Source organism: Tupaia chinensis, unplaced genomic scaffold, assembly GCF_000334495.1.
Source record: "Tupaia chinensis unplaced genomic scaffold, TupChi_1.0 Scaffold000646_1, whole genome shotgun sequence".
Lineage (NCBI taxonomy): Eukaryota > Metazoa > Chordata > Mammalia > Scandentia > Tupaiidae > Tupaia > Tupaia belangeri.
The window spans coordinates 2,861,250-2,881,633 of NW_006160167.1; the positions used below are offsets into that span (position 1 = coordinate 2,861,250).

General features: G+C 40.0%; 1 protein-coding gene across 1 annotated transcript in view; it reads left to right on the forward strand.

Moving 5' to 3' along the window:
• Nucleotides 1-20,384, forward strand: part of NIPAL2 (NIPA like domain containing 2) — a 111,902-nt gene that overhangs the window by 52,210 nt on the left and 39,308 nt on the right. The window contains exons 6-7 of the mRNA XM_006159726.1: nucleotides 7,397-7,518; nucleotides 17,698-17,794. Of these exons, the coding sequence (XP_006159788.1) occupies nucleotides 7,397-7,518; nucleotides 17,698-17,794 (219 nt within the window). The remainder of the gene's footprint in view (nucleotides 1-7,396; nucleotides 7,519-17,697; nucleotides 17,795-20,384) is intronic.

Consider the following 20,384-nt stretch of genomic DNA (forward strand, 5'->3'; position numbering starts at 1 on the left):
TATAAATTAAAGTCACTCTCACAGTTTCAAATCTGGACTCAGATTCTGTTATCAATAGTGGTCAACCTAGTGTTATTTAACTTTTCTACACCTCAGTTTGATAACAAATACATGACTGTTTTGAGGATCAAATTGAATAATTCACATTAAAAAAACTTTGAAAAAGATAAAGCTTTGTTAATATAATTGTCTTAGTGTCTGATTATCTTTGTTTCCAAGAGAGATTTCTAAAAGGTAAGCCAAAAATGTAACATAAGGAATGAAAAACATACATACTCACCAAGAAATTCAACTGGTTAAATGGCTTGCCCAAGGTTAAATGACTTGCCCAAGGTCCCATAAGTAGTAAATGATGGGCCAGTATTCTCACAATGGCAACCCACTGTAGCATAATGGGGAAGGATTGGTCTCTAGTATCAGAGAACGTTGTGACCCTGGCAAAGTTAGATAGATAAAAAAAAGGTCTTTAATCCTCATCTTTAAAATGCAGGATTAAATGTGTCCGTGCCTGTAAAGCTCTTAGAACGGAGTCACATAATAAATGTTCAATAATATTATCACAAAATAAGTGCTCAGTAATATTAGCCATTAGTATCATTACTACTACTGCCACCACCACTTACCCCTATGCTCCACTAGTTAATCAGAGGAAACAAAGTAGGATATTTTTGCAAAACTTAGTAACTCAGGTAATAGTTCCCACAACTCTGGTTTGGCATGGTTTTGCCTTCATAACTTAGTGCTTTTTGAGTTAAGTGCTATTTGACTGGTAGGTTATATCTGTTTCACACCGTAGTTCAAAGTAACCAATTTTTGCCTTTAGTGTCATAGTAATAAACAAGGTCCTGGGGCTGGCAAGTGGCGTGATGGTTAAGGGCGCTGGACTCCCACATGGCCAACCATGGTTCAAGTCTCGGACCTGGTGGCTTGCTTTCTCGCTTCCTCACTCTCTCTCTGTCTCTCTCTGATCAAACTGGAAAATAACAATGATAATAATAATAAATAAAATAAAATAATTCTTTAAAAAAAAAAAAACAAGGTCTTAGTCATCCGTTGGTTTGTTGGAAAAGTCATGATGCATTTTTGCATTGAAAAATATGTGATGACTTTCCCGAAAACCCAATATTTCATAATAATTCTTTAAAAAAAAAAAAACAAGGTCTTAGTCATCCGTTGGTTTGTTGGAAAAGTCATGATGCATTTTTGCATTGAAAAATATGTCATGACTTTCCCGAAAACCCAATATTTCATACCCTTGCCACCAAGAAGCAATACCATGAGATTATTATTATTTGAGATGTAATAACCCAATAATCCACTTCCTACTTAGGGAAGGCCAGAGAAGGACTTTTCCAACCCTCTCTCAATAATGGGTTAAGTCACATGTATTTTCTTTGGGCCTTTATTGCTTTTGCCCTGAGAAAATTTAGCTTTTTTTGCTAAAAGCAAAAAATGCCTTTTTTTTTTCCTTTCCAGGGACTAAAACCAAACAGGGAAAAGAGTAGTTAGTGGTGTCTTTTAAAGATTAACATATGAGCATGCTAAAAATTAAATTGTCAACATGTAAAAAGGAAAATCACTTATTTTTCCCAGCTTCAAGCAAATGAAAGTTTGTTTTTCAAGATGGAACAAATGAAGATTTTTGGGTCATGTGGAAACAAGCTGAACTAATTTATTGCCAAATGTTGTTCCATGGCTATGAAACTTTTCACCACTAGTCTCAAAGAAATGACCTCACAAAACTCTGTCTGAAAGGAATCACCAGCTATTATTAACTCAGTGACAAGCTTTGGACTAGCTCTAATTTTAGTAGATTAATAATTCTAAATTATTTTAATGATTACTTTTTCTTTAAGAAAAAAAAAAAAGCCACTCGATTTCTCTCCCTTCAATCTGCCAAGAACTATAGTATTTTCCTCTCTCTTCTCCCTTAGTCATCAAAAATACCAAGTTTAATAGTCTGTGAGATCCCAGTTGATTTCAGCCCAGATAATGTCATCATAGAAATAAAAATTATAGTCAGTTCATCAGCACTCTCCAGAGACCAATAACTTGATTACTTCAAGTCACCTATGAAGAGTTTCCCTGGGTAGAACATCAAGAGATTAATAGTGAGATGAAGGCAGTCTTCTTCCTTCCTTCTCCCGCACCAGAGTCAGCTTGGATTGGGGCCAGCATCTAGAACACCAACCCAGCTGAATGAACCATTGCTTCTAGTTGAGAGGACGGGTGAGCAAATTTGTTTTCAGAACCGCCTCAAGAATAGGAGCCTTTCTAATGGGAGGTCCAGGACTACAAGGAGTCACTCCATCACTGAGACTTCCCAGTCAAGGGCTCCCTCAAGGTTTAGCTGCCCTAAGCCTGAGGAATCTAGAGAGATTGTATTTTTTGGAGAGTATCCACAAATGGTTTGGAATTAAGGAGTCCAGTTTCTTCTATGGCTTCTGGTATCCCTCAAAAGCAATAGCTGGACATCCATTGGTTGGGAGACACATCCCAGGAACCAAAGGTACCAGCGAACAGTCTTGCTTGCAGTCAGGTTAACTAAATATTTTAAGACTCTTAAGGCTCTTAGAAGTCAAATCAGGCCAGATATCAGAAAACAGGCCAGAAAACAGGCAGTTAATACTAGCTGGCATCCAGCTGGATAATGATAAAATTCAAGATGGCAAGTTTTAATTAAGGAGAATGGTGGTCTGGAACCGAGATTTCAGTTGAGGAAGAACCGTGCTGGTAGGATCTTTGCATCCAAGGCTTGCACCAATGAAGAACTCGCCAGGGAGAGGTACCAGCCAGCAGAAGCCTCAGCAGAAGGCTGATTCCAGGGACAATCCTCTCTCCAGCTGCCTTCACACTTGTTCTTAGTCCACAGGTATCCATAGGGAACCTTTCAAATGGATAACGAGTAGCCTCCTGAAACAAAGGCTATGTTCTCCCTGCTGGATCTCATTAAATTCAAGCATTTCCCAAAGTATCAAATATTCCCCAAAATACTACTTTAGGGCAATATAATGGTTAGGAAAATATGACAACCAGATCCTCCTCTAGGAGATTCACAGTGAACACTAACATAATAGAGGATCTGAGAGGTCTTCCAATAAATGTGTTTAATGCACTGCTTTGCAAATATATTGGACATGGGACCTTTCTTGGTGGGGCCTCTGTCTTCTGAAACTTGGCTCTAGGAATACCAGTTAGGAAGTGTTCTTCTTTTTTTATTGACGGGGGAGAGATTTTTGCTATAGGGCACATGTACTCGATTAAGAAACATACAAAGAGAAAATGAGAAATAACCCCCCAGGGGAGATGGCCATGCCACAATCCCTGTGCCTCCGTTTTCCTCTTGGGATTCTGGGCACTCACACACACATGCTCAGAGTGAGTTTCAAGTCTCTGGGTCCTGGACTCGATCCTCAGTGGGCCATGTATTTGCTTTAGGTTTGAGCGTGAGGGTGGAAGATGGGAACACGCCCTGTACCGTGTGGCTAGTGTCCAACATGTTGCTTCCCACCTACATCTCACCCGCACCTGCCCCTCACCCACACCTGCCCAACTGCTCCATTTTGGGTCTCCTCCATATCCAGATCACTGTGCTTTGTGCATCAGTCCCCTGGGGCTGGCTGTGCTGCTGCTTTGTCTCCTTCTCTAAGCTCGGTTGGTTATGCCACTTTTTCCCCTTCTGTTTTCTTTAAAGACCAACGGGGAGAAGTCTCCACTAGGCAGTCAGAGGACACCAGTCAGTTTCTTTCCACCTGTCTCTTCCATTGTCAGATTGGATTATCTCTTTAGAGACCTCCAGTGACAGTCTCTGGCCATCCCTGGGCTATAACATTAGAGGTAAAATTTTGGATTATTTTTTTCAAACTTAATTCAAATGGCCTTTGACTCACAGTGGGCAGTCAGCACCCTGAGATACACCCACCCCAGGGTCTTCGGTCACATTAGGCCTGCAGGTCAGCTCTCACACACACTCAGCTCCCAAGACTGGCCTCTTGCAGAGCCAGTTTCCCGGGGTCTAGCAGGTATGAAGGCTTAATTTGACCTAGAGATGAGAAGACTGAGTCACGGAGGGATAAATAATTTGCCAGGGCTTTTCCAGCTAGCAAGTCACAGTGAAATTTGAACGTCACAGGAGCAGTTTTGTCTTGGATTCGAATTCCAGGGTCAGCGTCTTGACCTGATCGTGGCCATTTCTGTGGGTGAGGACCACAACAGTTGGCCTCGCTTCTCTTGGGATATGACCAATCCAGATTTCTTGTTTAGGCAAATGGGCCTGCAGAAGTGAAACTAGCCAGTTTTCCCAGTCACAAGTCTGTCTTTCCAACAGAGGAATATTGTATCTTTACTGAAATAAAAATAGCAGAACTGATGTCTCATGCCACTTTTAGAAAAAGGTGGGATATGTGTAAATTTTAAGAAAACTTACTTAAGAGAGTGGAAATTACTGTCTCCTAACTTTTGAACACTTAAAAAATGCACACAAATTATAAAGGAGACAGTAAATCATATATTAAAAAAATAAATGATACCAAGTAAGCATATAACTGGTAGCAGTGTCCAGAGCTGCCTTTATGCTTGCCGGTGGTAACTAAAATTCAAAGTAGTAAGAAGGAAGGATGTGTAACCACTGAGCTGCCATAAAGTTGCTAGACTCAAATGGAACATATAAAAGGAACTTCGAAAGTGAGACTGCAAAATATCAGCCATTTTATTTTGCTTTTAAAGAGTTTTGAAATGAAATGAAGATACGAGGGGACCTCAAAAGTTTATGGAAAATAGAGTTAAAGTACAAGTTTGTTTTGGTGCAAAGAAATTTTGAAATCCATGCATAGTTTTTTCATACTATGTATTTTCCATGAACATTTGGGAGACCCCTTGTATATATTGGTAGAAGTGGCCATGGAAGACAAATGTGAAGCACATGAAACAGGGAGGGTTGTGTCAGGATGAGACAGACAGGATTAGAAAGTTAGATTAAATAAATAATAATACCTCCATATAAGGGGCTACTATACAGATTTGAAAAGATTAAAGGCGCCCTACATATACTGATATAAAATTTTCTCCTCCAAGTGTTCTGTTTGTTAAGTAGAAACAAAGCGAGATGCAGAAAAGTGTGTATCGGACCAGTCAGTGGCATAGTGGTTAAGACACTGGATTCCACATGGCATACTTCTCTGTTTGAGTCCTGGACCTGGCAGCTTGAAAAATCACGCCGGGCATACGTGTTTGTGTGCCTAAATCCCAAGAGAAGAATGGAGGAGAAGGGATTGTGGTGTGGCCATTTCTCCTGGGGGGTGATTTTTCACTTTCTCTTTCTCTCTCTGTCCAATGAGAGCATGCTCTCCATAGCAAAACCAAACAAAACAAAAGAAGAAGGAAAAAAAAAAAACTGTGTATCATATGCTATCATTTATGTGAAAAAACAAAATTCATGCACACTCACACAAGCATAAAATATCTCTGAAAAGGAATCTTGAGCAACTATTGGCAGTTTAACCTGGGGGAGGAGAACTAGTGGGACATCAGAGTGTGAAAGAGATTTATCAGTTCACGGATCACCCTGTGAATCTCTGAAATTGTTTGCTATATGCTTGTGTTACCCACTCAAAACTAAATGAAAACGCAAGAAAGTTCATTGACATTAGATATTGTTAGGTGAGATAAAGAAATAGGTGGTAGAAGAATTTTATGAAATTGAGACTTCACAAAAGAAACGAAAGTCTGAGCTTTTAAAATTATATTTAATAGATCTAAGTTATTTTACTATACCAAATTTAGAAAGATTTCTTAAAAACAAAACAAAACAAAAAACTCTTTCTAGGGACCTAATTTTGAATAATTATCTTATAAAATCTTTTTTCAAAGAAAGAACACAACTGACCAATAATTTTCCCCCAGGTTCTTATATATGGTTTTATTATTTTGCTTTTATTATAGCATTTAATAATGTATATTGTTTTTTCATTTTAAAAGTTCTCATTAGAAATGGCTATAAAAATTATACATAGAGTTTCTATTGTCTCAAAACATTACAGAATTAATTGTTACATTAAAGAAATCATACCTGCAGCTTCTATGCTATCCTGAATAGTGGTCCTCTAGTGAAAAAGCAAATGCTATTTGTTCTCAGAAACAAGAGTTCAAAGCCTGAATTATGTAGCTAAAAAGAATAGAAAATTGATGCCTTCAAATTGTGAGATTCTGTAGATAAACCAAATTATTTCAGGTTAGAGTTGAGGCTGATTGTAAATTACGTCCACAACATAACTGGCCTCAGTGATGAAACAAGTCAAATTATGTTTTCAGGTGTACCATCTGAAAAGTGCTGCATATATAAGTTTTTCTCAGGCTGTTAACGTTACGTTTTCAGTTTTGTTTGGAAAGGCTAGTCTTCTCCACCCCTCTTTCAGTGCAGCACACACACTCCCTCCTTCCATCGTTCTAAGTAATGCTAACCCAATGACTGGGCCACACTCCGTACAGAGGGTTAGGATGTGAGTTTATTTACTAAGTTAACCTTAGAATTCTGGTTCTAGGTGGATTAACTAAAATCCTGTAGCAAATTCTGCATTCACCTTCATTATTTCTGCTAAAAGACGCCAATAAATGGCAGTGATTAAAGTGCTTGTTACCAGAGTTTCGAAGTGTAAAATTATGGGAGTGTGTTTAAAGGCCCCATTTTGTGATGGACTTCTCTGTCCTCTGGGTCCTATGATCTGGATCTAGGTGGATCTAGACACAGCACTCGCTTGTTGGCCTGAGGAAGCAGCTTGGATGTGTTTTCATGTCTCCCTGGACTTGTGTTCTGATCTTCCCCATCTTTGGGGACCACTTCCCTGAAGAGGCCAGGATTCATTTGAATCAATAGAAAAAAAAAAAAAAAAAAAGAAGTTCCACCCTGCCCCATCCATCCTCCAGCCCTGTCTCCCCTTTTCAAGATAATGCTTTCAAGAGAACATGTGAGTTGGGAACCAGCAGTTAGCGTAATGGCTATGTCGCTGGACTCCCACGTAGTCGACCGCGGTTCGCGTCTCGGACCCGGTGGCTTAAATCTCACGCCGGGCATGTGTGCGTGCGTGCCCAAGATCCCGAGAGGAGAATGGAGGAGAAGGGATTGCGGCGTGGCCATCCCCCCTGGGGGGTGATTTCTCGCTTTCTGTCTCTATGTCTCTCTCTGTCTGTCTGGCGAGCGCACGCGCCCTATAGCGAAAACCTCTCAAAAAAAAAAAAAAAAAAAAAAAAAAGAGAACATGTGAGTGAATTGCATTTTTATAGGAAGGGACTGCTCACACATTATATACCTAACATTAGGTCTCTAGGTGATGTTTACATCAACTAAAAGCTCGAAGTGCCCCCTTTTCAATCTGGCTTGTTTTTTCCATTTTATTTGAAGGTATGACATTGGCATTTGCAGGAATGTATCTTTTGGTGACCTTTGCTCCAAACATAACTCAGGCTATCTCTGCAAGAACAGTGCAGTATTACTTTGTTGGCTGGCAGTTCCTGATCTATGTGGTAAGCATTCTCAATGTTTTACTGTCCTTGAAGCACTATGATCTAGACCACTGGTATATGCAGTTGTTAGACAACTAACACGGCACTTACATCCCATTAAATGTAAACATATTTGACAATACCAAAGAACTGGAAATATCAAGTCAGCAATAGGAACGCCCAATTTCCCAAGTGTCCTATCCTCGGAGTGGCATGTCACAGGAATAATTTTCACATTTAATCCAGAAAATTCCAGAGCAACATGTTTTGGGAAAACTTTAAGTTAAAAAAAAAAAATTATCTTCCAAGGTTAAGGCTCAGTACCTGAGGACACATTTTTACTTTGCTATGTTTTATTCAAGATAGGTATTTTCTTCCAAAAAGGTCTCATTAAGATCAATGCAATAGATGGTCTGAGAGTATCAGACACCAGAATACAAGACTGAGGGAATGCAAATGAACTAATACAGAAATTTAAAATCATTGACTGGAATATTTTATTTGATACAGTGGCTGTCTCTGGAAGGCATAAAGAGAGAACACAATCAAAAAGGTCATATGCAACTTGTTACCTATTTTGATTTAAATTGACAATTAAGAATGTTCTAGAGGGGCCAGCAGATGAATTACATTGCTGGACTCCCATGCTGTTGACTGTGGTTCAAGTCCTAGACCTGGCGACTTAAAACACACTGGGCACATGTGTGTGCATGCCCAAAATTCCTAGAGGAGAAGGGATTGTGGTGTGGCCATTTCCCCAAGGGGTAATTTCTTGCTTTCCGTCTAGTGCTTTCTGTCTCTCCAGTGAGTACACACACCCTATAGCAAAAAACCTCTCTCAAAAAAAAAAAAAAAATTCTAGAAAGGGCAGATAATAAGAACACTGGGATAGATCAGGTAAGCCCTTAACAAATAATTGGATTGATAGTATAGTTGTGAATTCAATAAAAGAAATCAAAGCACACAGAATCATACAGTTCTAGGATTAGAAATAAACTCAATGGGACCAGCAGGTGGCATGGTTGTTAAGGCACTGGATTCCCAAATGGCTAACTTTGGTTTGAGTCCCAGACCCAGAGGCTTGAAAATCACACTGAGCACGCATGCATGTGTGCCCAAAATCCCAATGAGAGAATGGAGGAAAAGGAATTTCAGGAATTTCAGTATGACCATTTCCCTTTTGAGGGGGTAGGTGACTTCTCACTTGCCCTGTCTTTGTCTCTGGCGAATACACACACTCTTAGGCAAAAACCTTAAAAAAATAAAAAAAGAAGAAGAAGTAATGAACTAAAAAAGTCCAGTCCCCTGCCATTAAAACAAGTAAAACAACATGATCCTATTTTATATGCCTAGTATTTAAAAATGTGACTTTGACATTTGTGGGGGATATGTTGATTGGCCAACATTAAGAGTAACTCAAGATATTACAGCTTCCGTTCATAGTCTGTATGACAACAATACTATATGCCGTACTGTCTCAGACATATTATTCTGATTACTAGAACACACATGTTTACAGTTTACAGGCCTTTGCTTTCAGTCTCCCTCACTACCCCTTTAACTCTACTAAGATACTTTGGTCTCTCTGCTCAAAAAAAAAATCCTAATATTCTGCATACCCTTTAATGAACTCCTATTTCTTTTCTTTCGTGCACCTTCAGAAATGTATTCAAGGGACCAGCAGGTGGTGTAATGGCTACATCGCTGGACTCCCATGTAGTCCACTGTGGTTCGAGTCCCAGACTCGGTGGCTTAAACTCACGCCGGGCACGTGGGCATGTGGGCTCAAAATCCTGAGAGGAGAATGGAGGAGAAGGGATTGTGACGTGGTCATCCCTCCTGGGGGGTGATTTCTCACTTTCTGTCTCTCTCTGTCTTTCTGGTGAGTACACACACCTTATAGCAAAAACCTCTCCAAAAAAAAAGAAAAGAAATGTATTCAAATAGTCTATGGTGGCTCCTTTCACTTTCTCAGCTCCCATTCACTCCTCACACATTACAGTCTGGTAACTACCGCCTATGAGATTGCCACATGGAATTGCTGATTTTGGTCCTGATTCTTCTTGAACCATGCACACTATTTACTCCATGGCCAATCATCCCCTGGAAACCTTCTCTTCCATGATTTGTCAGTATATTTTCCATGCTTCCCCTCTTCCTCTCTAACTAACCCATCCCAAGCTCCTGGACACCTCCTCCTCTGCCATAACTAGTCATGGTACACACTCTTCTACTCCACCATCACCTCCTTCCAAAGCCAGCCCTACCTCTCCCTCCCAAGCCTCTCCTGAGCTTCAGATCTATATTCCCACCTCTCCACTTACTACTCATCTCTGCGATGTCCTACAGGTCCTCACATGGAACATATCAGAAACTAAACACAATCTCTTCTCTCCCAACTCCCCTTTCTTATATTTTTTCTTATATTTTCCGTGTCAGCCCCTCACACTGGAAACTTGAACTACACATTACTTCCCCGATACCCTCATTCTGCTCCTTCACCTCCATCCTGTTGGCCTTGATCCCTTTTATACACCCCTGTTGCCATTGCATTCATTCAGACTTTGACTATCTTGTGCCTGGACTATCCCAGCAGCCTCTGACTCAATGTTTCCCTGCTGCTCTCAATGCTGTGGTTACAATAACCTCCTAAAGACAGATCTGATCAGTAAGGTACTCCAGTTAAGCCACTTAAATCAGTGCTGTTGTATCTGTCAGTCGTTTCCTCTGCCAAGGAAATCCTTTATCTCCTTTGCCACTGTCCTCTTCCAGCTTCCCACAAACTCACCCTCATGAGCATGGCTCAGATGGGACCCTTTTATCTATTTACCTGTCTGTTCTATTCTAGAAGACCCTGTACTTTGTCAGGGCAAGGACTATTACTGGCTGGTCAATCAATCAATCAGCCCATCAGTCATAATGCCCTGCTTATTTAAACACCTATTCTTTTATGCTTTGACCTTGACTTCCATTCTCATGGACCTTATTTCTGCCCTAGCTCTGTCATGTCCTACCTCTTCCCAAAACCCTGCCTTCACTCAACCTTTGGGACTGAGCTTCCCAATTCAGATTAGCCTTCCCTGGGTCTGTCATACTTCATGTCTCCTCTCTGCTCCATTTATCTTCCTACTTCTCTGCCATCCTCAGTCTTTTTGTTTTGGTTTGGTTTTGGTAAGACAGAGCTTTGCCTCAGTCTCCTAGTTGGAATTAGAGGTGCATACCATTATGCCTGTCTCTTTTTTAGACAAGGCCTTGCTATGTTGCCTAGGGCAGCCTCGAGCTCTCAGTTTTCCTGCCTCGACCTCCCTGGTTGGCTGGGATTACAGATACACAGTAGTGTGCCCAGTGTTTTGGTTAGACTGGGAATTGAACCTGGGGTCTCCCATGTAGTCCCAGCCTGTAGTGCATAGCATCTTAGCAGCATGAGCAACTGTGGCTGGGCCCATGCTCAGTCCTTTAACTATCACAGCTTTCATCTATCAGCTGTAAGCACTAGTTTTAAACTCTGTGATTTACTTCTGTTCTTTATACTTTTTTGAATATTTCGTGATAGTTCAGACTTGAAGTCCTACCAACACATTACAATATTACTTTTTGCCTACAGGCAAAACAAACTCTTCATCCAGTAAGAAAGGGTCACATAGCCTGTGACCAGAAAATTAATAGCCTGAGTTGAATCCTTTGGAGATTAAAGATGCATCAAGACTTATTTTCTGGAATAAATAGCATGGTTTAATGATGATGTATTGTGTATTGTTTTAACACCAGAGAAAACATTTGAAAAGATCAAAACTACATTTTATTAAATCATGTATTTCCACAAAAAAGGAGAGAATGCTCTGAAATTAATTGCATTTTGCCATTTTCCAAAGTCAACTTATTTATTCACTTACCATTCAGTAGTGATTAGACACCCAACTTATAGACAGAAATTCTTGTAGCAGAAATTGTATAGTCCTGAGAGAGACCCATATTTCTATAGAATCAAATCAAAATAGTGAAAGTATATTTGAAAGTAAATGCCACAGAGAAGAATGTAAAGAATGTAAATCTGGGCATTTACAAGATAGCATAAAATAAAGTTTAATAAAGTAGTGTTTGAATTACACTGTTGGCATTAGAGAATAGATTTCTATTACATTAGTTTGGAAGTTGAATCCATTATATAGTTATGTTATGCATCTCTAAAGGCACTAGGAGTGATCAATTGTATATTAAGATCTTGAGCTGAAGTTTGGTTTAAATCTGTTCAACATTGAAGTAATTAATATTTAATCCTTGGATGTGGCAGATTCTGTGCTTCTGGTGCAAGCAGAACGGCAAGGATCGTAATTATAGTAATTAAGACTGTTCTCTGATGTGTCACCCGTCTAATTGCTTATGTATTACACCAACGATAACTACTATAGCACCTGAATTGCTTTTTCAGGACTGATCAAATAACTTATAAAATGAATTCAAATATGTAAAAGCCTGAAGAGATTTTATTTCAAGGGCTTATGCAATGGCATTACAGCCTGGCTCATGCCGTCCCTTGTCTTACATGTCTACCTGGGCCAGAAAGTGTCTGTATTTCCTTTACAGTAAGTGGAAGTCTACAGAAACTAGGCCCAGGGATCCATCCTCTGATTTGGTACTCTTTTTTCTAGAAAGAGCATTTGAGAAGCCTGGTGCCTGCTAGCCACAGACCAATGAGATGTCCTTTTGTGCCTTACTCACTAAAACAGCCTTTCCCAGCCTGTTTTATGGGTAGTCTCCCCTCCGCCATGCTTCCCCCAAAACAAAACTTAGTGGGCTTTCAAAGTCAAACTAGCTTGGAGAGATGTCCCATAACATAGCCTCTGGGAAATTCATCCTCATCCTTGGCACTGTCAGAAGCCAAAAGTCATTTAATTTTGTTGATCCTGCATGCCCCAGGCTTATTTGTCCATGGGGCCCTTTTCTCAGAAGGACCTATTGTTAAGTAAAACCTACTAACGGATTCTGCAGAGCCCCTATTAGGAAATGCAGCCTGGAACCTCAATTACTCCCCGTCCTTTGGCAGACTTGATGGTGGTTCTGGCCACCCATACTTTCCAACACACTATTCAAATTGAAACCTCTGTAATGAACATAAAATCCTTTGCAAAATAATCAGCACAGTGCTCATTTTCTTTGTGCCGGACCAAAAAATAAAATCTGCAGAAGCAGGGGCCAAGTGTATCGTTTGGTGTAATTCTGTACCCCACAGCTGATGATTAAATCAGCCTTTCTGGCAAAGCGGCTTCCAAGTCCACCATCAGGTATGAAAAACATGAAGGGAGGAAGCTATGTTTTTACAAGATGTCAATATGTATTGCATGATATTCATTTGCTTTATTGTCCGAATGCAAATGCCACTTGATTATCTGCTCTAGCAGACACTCCGCAATAGCAGGAGCCAACACGCCCACAGCAGCCAAGCCCATGCTTAGCCCTCATCACACCCTATCCTTTACCTCAGCCCTAGGCCTTGGGCACTCTTACCCCCTGCATCTGACGGGTGAGGAAGCTGAGGCTCAGGGAGGTCCAAGGTCACATAAATACCAAATGTTAGAGCCAGAATTCAAAACCAAGCCGTTCACCTGTGGGTGAACAATTCAATGAACATCTCTAAACAGCTCTCAAAGGAGAACAAATAAAGATGTGTATCGAGGATCAAATCTCTGTCCAAACTCTACCTTAGTGAGAACCTTTGCAGAGGTTCGTTTGGACAAAGAAGCCATATCAAAGGCTATGCTCTCAAGAAAGAACTTGGTGAGAAAAGATGAGGTGAACTCCAGCTCAGATTTTGGGATGAAGAGCGAGGCATCCAATGGTGGAATTTTGTGTCTTTATTGCTACATCCACTCATAGACTGCCAGAGCCCGTTTTACCACTGAAAGCAGGGCGATTAGTGCCTTTCAGCCTAAGTGGATCGGAGAACCAATTCAGAAAACCCAAAATCAGTTCAGAAAACTCATCCTGAAGACTGTTCCTCTGGAAAGACTTCAAGTACCAAACCTCGCTTAGATCGCTATGACTTCCACAACAAGTTGTCACGAACAGAATGGCTTAAAACAACACACATTATCTTCCAATGTGGGAGGTCAGGAGTTTGACCTGATCTTACTGGCCTCCAACCAAGGTATTGGCAGAGCTGGGTTCCTGGCTGGGGCTTCTAGAGGAGAATGTTTCTGGCCTTTTCCAGTGTTGAAAGGTCACCTGCATTCCTTGGCTCAGGTCTTTCTCATGGTGTAGTTCTCTTTGACCACAGCTGGAAAGGTTCTCTGCTTTTAAGGACTCGAGTGATTATACGGGCCCACTTGGATAAGCCAAGACAATCTCTGCATGTAGGGGCCATAGCCTTAATCTTGTCTGTGAAGTCCCTTTGTAAATTAACATAGTCACAGGTTCTGGGTATTAAGGACATGGGCCTTATTATGGAGCCATTATTCTGCCTACCAGAGCTACATCGTTTAACCCCTCTGAACCACAGTTTCTTTGTTTATAAAACAGGAGAACACTAGTATCTGCCTCCTAAGGTGGTTGTGAGGATTCAATGGATTAGTGCAAGGAAGGCCGTGAGAACAGTGTGAGGCTCAGGGACGCGTAGAAAGGGCTGCAATTATTTCTGCCCTCTGAGACAGCACTCAGCAATGCATCTTCTTCCTGGGCCGCAGCAGCCTGCAGAAACCACAGTCTATTGAATATTGATATGTTCAGAGAGAGAACAAAGTTGCATTTTAACATGAATGTATACTGCTTGAATATTTGATTCCTGGGAGCTGTGTGACCTCCTGTCATGAAGCAGAACTCAGGGCAAATAGTCATTGTGTGAATAATACGAACTCATGTTTTATTTATCTAAAGCCACAGAGATGGCATTTGCAAAAATAAAAAAAAAAAATCACACATGGTTTTTAGAACTGGTAACAACTACCCTCACCCCCGACTCCTCCAGGTTAATACTCAGCAAGCGCGTAGATTTAGTCGACATGCTCTGCATGCTAGTGCAGGAAGGGCTTTCTTTTCTCTGCTGGGTGTGGTGGGTGGTTGTCTCACATGACAAATAGACGTCTGTGGTTGAAGGGACCCTGAACTGAAGATGGCTAAACCCATCCTCTTCTCAGGAACCCACTCCTCACTAATGGCATTAATCCCTTCACCTCTCAGCATCTCACTTCCTTTTTTTTTTTTTGGAGAGGTTTTTGCTTTAGGGCACATGCACTCGCCAGACAGACAGAGAGAGACATAGAGACAGGAAGTGAGAAATCACCCCCCAGGGGGGATGGCCACGCCGCAATCCCTTCTCCTCCATTTTCCTCTCGGTATCTTGGGCACGCATGCACACGCGCCCAGCATGAGTTGAAGCCACCGGGTCCAGGACTCAAACCACAGTTGACTACATGGGAGTCCAGCGACGTAGCTATTATACCATCTACTGGTCCCTCTCGCTTCTCAGACTTTGTTTCTGTACAGTGATTGGTGAGTTGTACGGAAATTAGAACACCCACTGTTTTGATAGCCGCTTTAGGGAAGGCAAAGAGATAGCAAAACTTTAATAGCTTCTGTAGCTTGACTCGATTAAATTAAAGACTTGGCAAATAAGTCCTATAAGGAGAAGTTAAAATAATTGGTCTAATTTACCAGGAGGAGAAAAGACTAAGGGATGATTTAATCTTCTATATTAGATGAAAAGAGTTTTAAATGAAGAAGATAGGGGTCCTGCTGCTTCCATATTCACAGGGGACCAAGAGGAGAACACCAAGCAGAACTTTGAATTGAAACAGATTTAAATTGATTTAGAGAGAACTCTGAAAGTAAAATGCAATCCTGGCAAAATCTTTAAGAAATCCCAGCAATCTTTAAGAAAACAATTAGTAATTGTTACTTTTATTCATCTGATGTCAGAAAAATGAACATTCATACTTATGATTTCAGTTCAAGGATACTATCGCTAATAAAAAAATAAATAAATAACTTGACTTCAGCTTAAGCGCTGCAAAAAACAAGTAAAAATAAAACAGAACTCGAAATTACACTATTGTTTTCTTACGGGTAGGAAAATTTTGGACTCTTAGTCAATATTTATTGAACACTCAAATTATTAGGCATTAGGTCTTTTTCAGAAAGTTTCTCTAGTAAACTTGATGTGTGATTTGCTCGTTAATTCAATGAGTATTTACTGAGTGACAAACTATGTGCCCGACACTGGAGATAAAATGGCACACAGGACAGATAAGGTCCCTGCTCTCGTACAGCTTGGGGTTCCAGTGAGGGAGAGAGAGTAGAAATACTAAATATATGAATAAGAAATACCCCCTGATAAGGACAAAACGCTCTAGCGTGACCCGAAGCCTGGAGTATGAGAGTATAACTGGTGATTCTTAGAGCACAGTTATGAGACAAGACTTTCTTAGTTTAATTTCTGCTGCTAAAACAGAATACCACAGACTAGGTAATTTATAAAGAAAACAGATTTATTTTACTTGTGGTTGTGGAGGCTAGGCAGCTGAAAGGCATGGTCCAGGCAGCTGCCTGGCATCTGGCAAGGGCCTTCTTGCTGCATCCTGTGGCGAAAGGGGAAAGGACAGGAGGGGAGAGTCATGGAGACAGGAAGACGGCTAAGCCCATCCTCTTGTCAGGAACCCACTCTCTCATACCCCGTTCACCTCTTAGAGATCTCACTTCGCGACATTGTTGTGTGGGAGATTAAATTTCCAATGCATGAATTTTGGCAGACGCATTCAAACCACTGCAAAGGCCTCTCTGAGGGGATGATGTCAGAGCTGAGGGCTGGGAACTAGAAGCAACCATTGTGCAGGGATCAGCAAAGAGCATTCGGACAGCACGAACAATGAAAGGCCCAGGAACGGGAGAAATCTGAGGAATGCAAAGGACTGTGGGAAGAAAAGTTTTTAAAAGAACATTGTGGTTGGTACAGAGTGGACAATCTAGGAGTGAGTGGTACAAAATGAGATCTGACATATTGGCTAGAGCTTTGTAATCTAGGGGGAGTTTGGATTTTATTCTAAATGTGATAGAAAACATAGGAGGTTTTAGCAAAGGAATGACTAAGTCTAATTTATATTGTTACTACAAGGCAGAGCTAAAAAGGCAAGCATGTAAAAGCAAGTATAATTCTACTCATATAAAGTCCAAATGTAAGGATAAACAGGGCATTATTTGGGGATACATTAAAATGTGATGAATGATAAGGAAAGTGAATGATGGACACAAAATTTAGTGTAGTATCTCCCGGGGAGAGCCCTGAAGGAGGGGGTCCAGCTGTGGAAGGGCACATGAAAGACATTGGTAGAAAACGAGCCCCGTCACCTGGTGGTAAAGAAGCCGGATCCCACGTAGCCAACCTCACAGTTTTAATCCTGTCCCTAGCAGCTTGGGTGCGTGTATGTACGTGTCCAAAATCCCAACAGGATGGGGAAATGAGGGAGAAAGGATTGTAGCATAACCACACCCCACTGGGAAGAGCATTCTTCTTTTCCCTCTTGTTCTCTCTCTCTGGCAAGTGAACACACTCTCAGCAAATAAAAAAAAGTATTGGTAGGTTCTGTTTCTTATATATATTCTTATCTACAAATGATATATGTTATTATCCCAATTGTATTTTTAAATAGTTCTCTGACTGCTGAGTTACTGGATTGTAGAGAGGCAAGGGTAACATCCGAGATTAATTAGAAGTTACTGCAGTAGTCCAGAGGGAGGATGGCAAGGAGTGAGGGAAAGTGAAGAGTTTGGGGCTTGTGCAGCAGGGCATATAGTGATAGCGCTTACTAAGGGGTGAAGATTCAGGAAGAACAAGTTGGGAATCAAGAGTTATACGTTGCCCATATGTGTGTGGATGTCCATTAGGTGTGTTGTGGGAATGACTCAAGGAAAGTTGTTGAGACTGGTTCTTTGGGAGGTCAGAACGAGATATCTAGATTTGGGCATCACTGGTAGACAGGTGTTTAACAGTATGGAGCTGACAGGTGGCACGGACTCTTGCATGGTGGACCACAGTTCAAGTTCCGAACCTGGAGGCTTGCTTTCTATCTCTCTCTGGTCAAATTACATACATACACACATACATACATACATACATACATACATACATACAGTTAAATAAATAATTTTTTAAGTGTGGCATTTTGAAGACTGTGTATAGAATAACCTGTTTTTCATCTTTTTCATTTCTAGATTTTAGAAATATTGATTTTTTGCATCCTTCTATATTTTCTTAAAAGAAAAGGAATGAAGCACATTGTGGTTCTGCTAACCCTAGTGGCACTTCTAGGTAAGGGCATATCTTGTCTTCTTATTCTCTAATTGAGTTGTACTAAGTCATATATTAGATCTGAATGAAAATGTTGGAGCACCCTATTTTTTCTCATTGTTTCTATCTTCAACTCTGATCAATAGAAAGAAACAGTCAAAATTATTCAAATTATACTTTGCATATACATTACTGCAATTGAGATATATATTTAATCCTTTTAAAATATTATTATCTTAAAATCAAGCCAAAAAAAAAAAAAAAACACAAATTAGACCAGAAAAGGAAAAATTTACTCTGATATAAAGGGCATAATCCATAAGGACATCATATCTAATATTCAATGGGAAATCTGCAGAGAAATGCAAGCCTACATTAACAAAAATATAAGTGGAGGAAGAGACTTCTCTCAGTTCATGAAAGCTAACTAGACAGAAAATATCTGAAGGTAAAGGATCTGAATATTTAACTTTGAACTAGTACCTCTAATAGTAAACTCTAAATCCTGAAGACAAAGTAAATGGGAAACACTTTCAAGTGCCCGTGTAAATAAAGGTTGATCATATAATTGGTCATAAAGAAATTCCTGATACACTCCAGGAAGCTAAAGTAGTTCATATTCTCAGATCACAGTGAAATAAAGGCAGAAAAATAATAACAAAAGTAGGAACCAGTAAAACCCTACCACCTGGAAATGTTAACTCTACTCTTAAGCTACAGCTGAGCAAGATTTCATTGCAGGTTACATTTTTAAAATCATTATGGGGGCTAATAGGTGGCATGGTGGTTAAGGCGCTGGACTCCCACATAGTCAACCTTGGTTCAAGTCCCAGAACCTGGCAGCTTGCTTTCTTCCCCCACCACCGTCTCTGGTTAGTGCATGTACCCTATAGCAAATTTTAAAAATAATAATATTTGGTTGTCAAAAAAGTCATGATGCATTTTTGTATTAAAAAACAGAAAAAAAGTCAAGACTTTTCTGATGACCCAATATAATAAATAAAATTTTAATTTTTATAAACAATTATAAAAACACTTAATATTAAAACATATAGTTTATAACTAATGTTGTATTCAGATAAATTGTTTTTTGTTTGTTTTTTGTGTTTTCTTTTTTATAGACAGAGATTTTTGCTATAGGGCGCATGTGCTGGCCAGAAAGACAGAGACAGAAAGCAAAAAGCTACACCCCTCAGAGGGGATGGCCACACTGCAATCCCTTCTCTTCCATTCTCCTCTCAGGACTTTGGGCACACATACACACACGCCCAGCGTGAGTTTAAGCTGCCAGCCCAGGACTAAAACTGAGGTTGACTACTTGGGGTCCAGCGACGTAACCATTTTATGCCATCTGCTGGTCCCAAAATAATTGCTTTAAATCTAGGCCAATTAAACACTCAATGTAGGGGGAAGGGAAGCTGAAATAAAGCTAAGGAAAGTAGAAAAGAGCATTTTATTAAAAAGGCAGAAATGAAATAGATAATAGAAAAGTAATGAATGGATAACTAAGTTCTTAAAAGATGACTAATAGGGGCCAGCAGGTGGTGTGGTGAATAAGGTACTGGACTACTACATGGCAAACCATGGTTCAAATCCCAGACCTGGAGGTTTGCTTTCTTTCTTTTCTTTCTTTTTCTGGTGAGCACATGTTTCCTATAGCAAATTAAAAATTAATAACAATAAAAAGACAACCAACTGGGGACCAGCAGGTGGCGTGGTGGTTAAGACGCTGGGCACTCCCACATGGCCAACCACAGTCCAAGTACTGGACCTGGTGGCTTGCTTTCTCACATTCTCTTTCTCTCTCTGTGTCTCTCTCTGGTCAAATTAAAATAAATGAATGAATAAATAAAAATAAACAATTATTTTTTAAAAAGACAACCAATAAAATAGACCAAACTTTTTTTTTAAATTAAGAAAAATTATAACTAACCCAAAATAGAACTTAGAAATAGCTTACACACAGACACTCATGTACACATACAAAATACACACACACACACACACACACACACACACACACACATAAAGGAATACTTGCATAAATTGCTTATTTTTTACATGAAAATGACTATAGGGAAAATATAGGAGTTATTAAAAACTACATCCTAACAAGAACCAGACCTAGGCAGTTATAAATGTCACGTCTTCAAATCTTGAAGGAACAGATAATTCTGCCTATTTCAGGACATAAGAAGAATGTTTTCATATTTTTAAAAAACATGACCACACAATACTGATCTCAAACTTATCAAAGAACAAACACACTATAAGCTAATTCCACTATTAAATATTGATACAAAAATCTCAAGTAAAATATTAGCAAAGAAAATCCAGAGAAAATCATATTTCATGACCAGGTAACCTTAATGGGACTGATAACTGGTTGTTTTTCTTTAAAACAATTAGAACAATTTGTACTTATATATTCTTTTGTTGTTTTCAAATTGCCAGAGAGCACATGTGCTTACCAGAGAAAGAAAGAGAAAGCATCTACCAATGGGGCAGGGTCATGCTGCAATCTGTTTTCCTCCATTTTTTACCACAGTCAGGATCTTGGGCATGTGCGTGTACATGCACACCAGGTGTTTCTCGAGCCACTGGGGTCTGT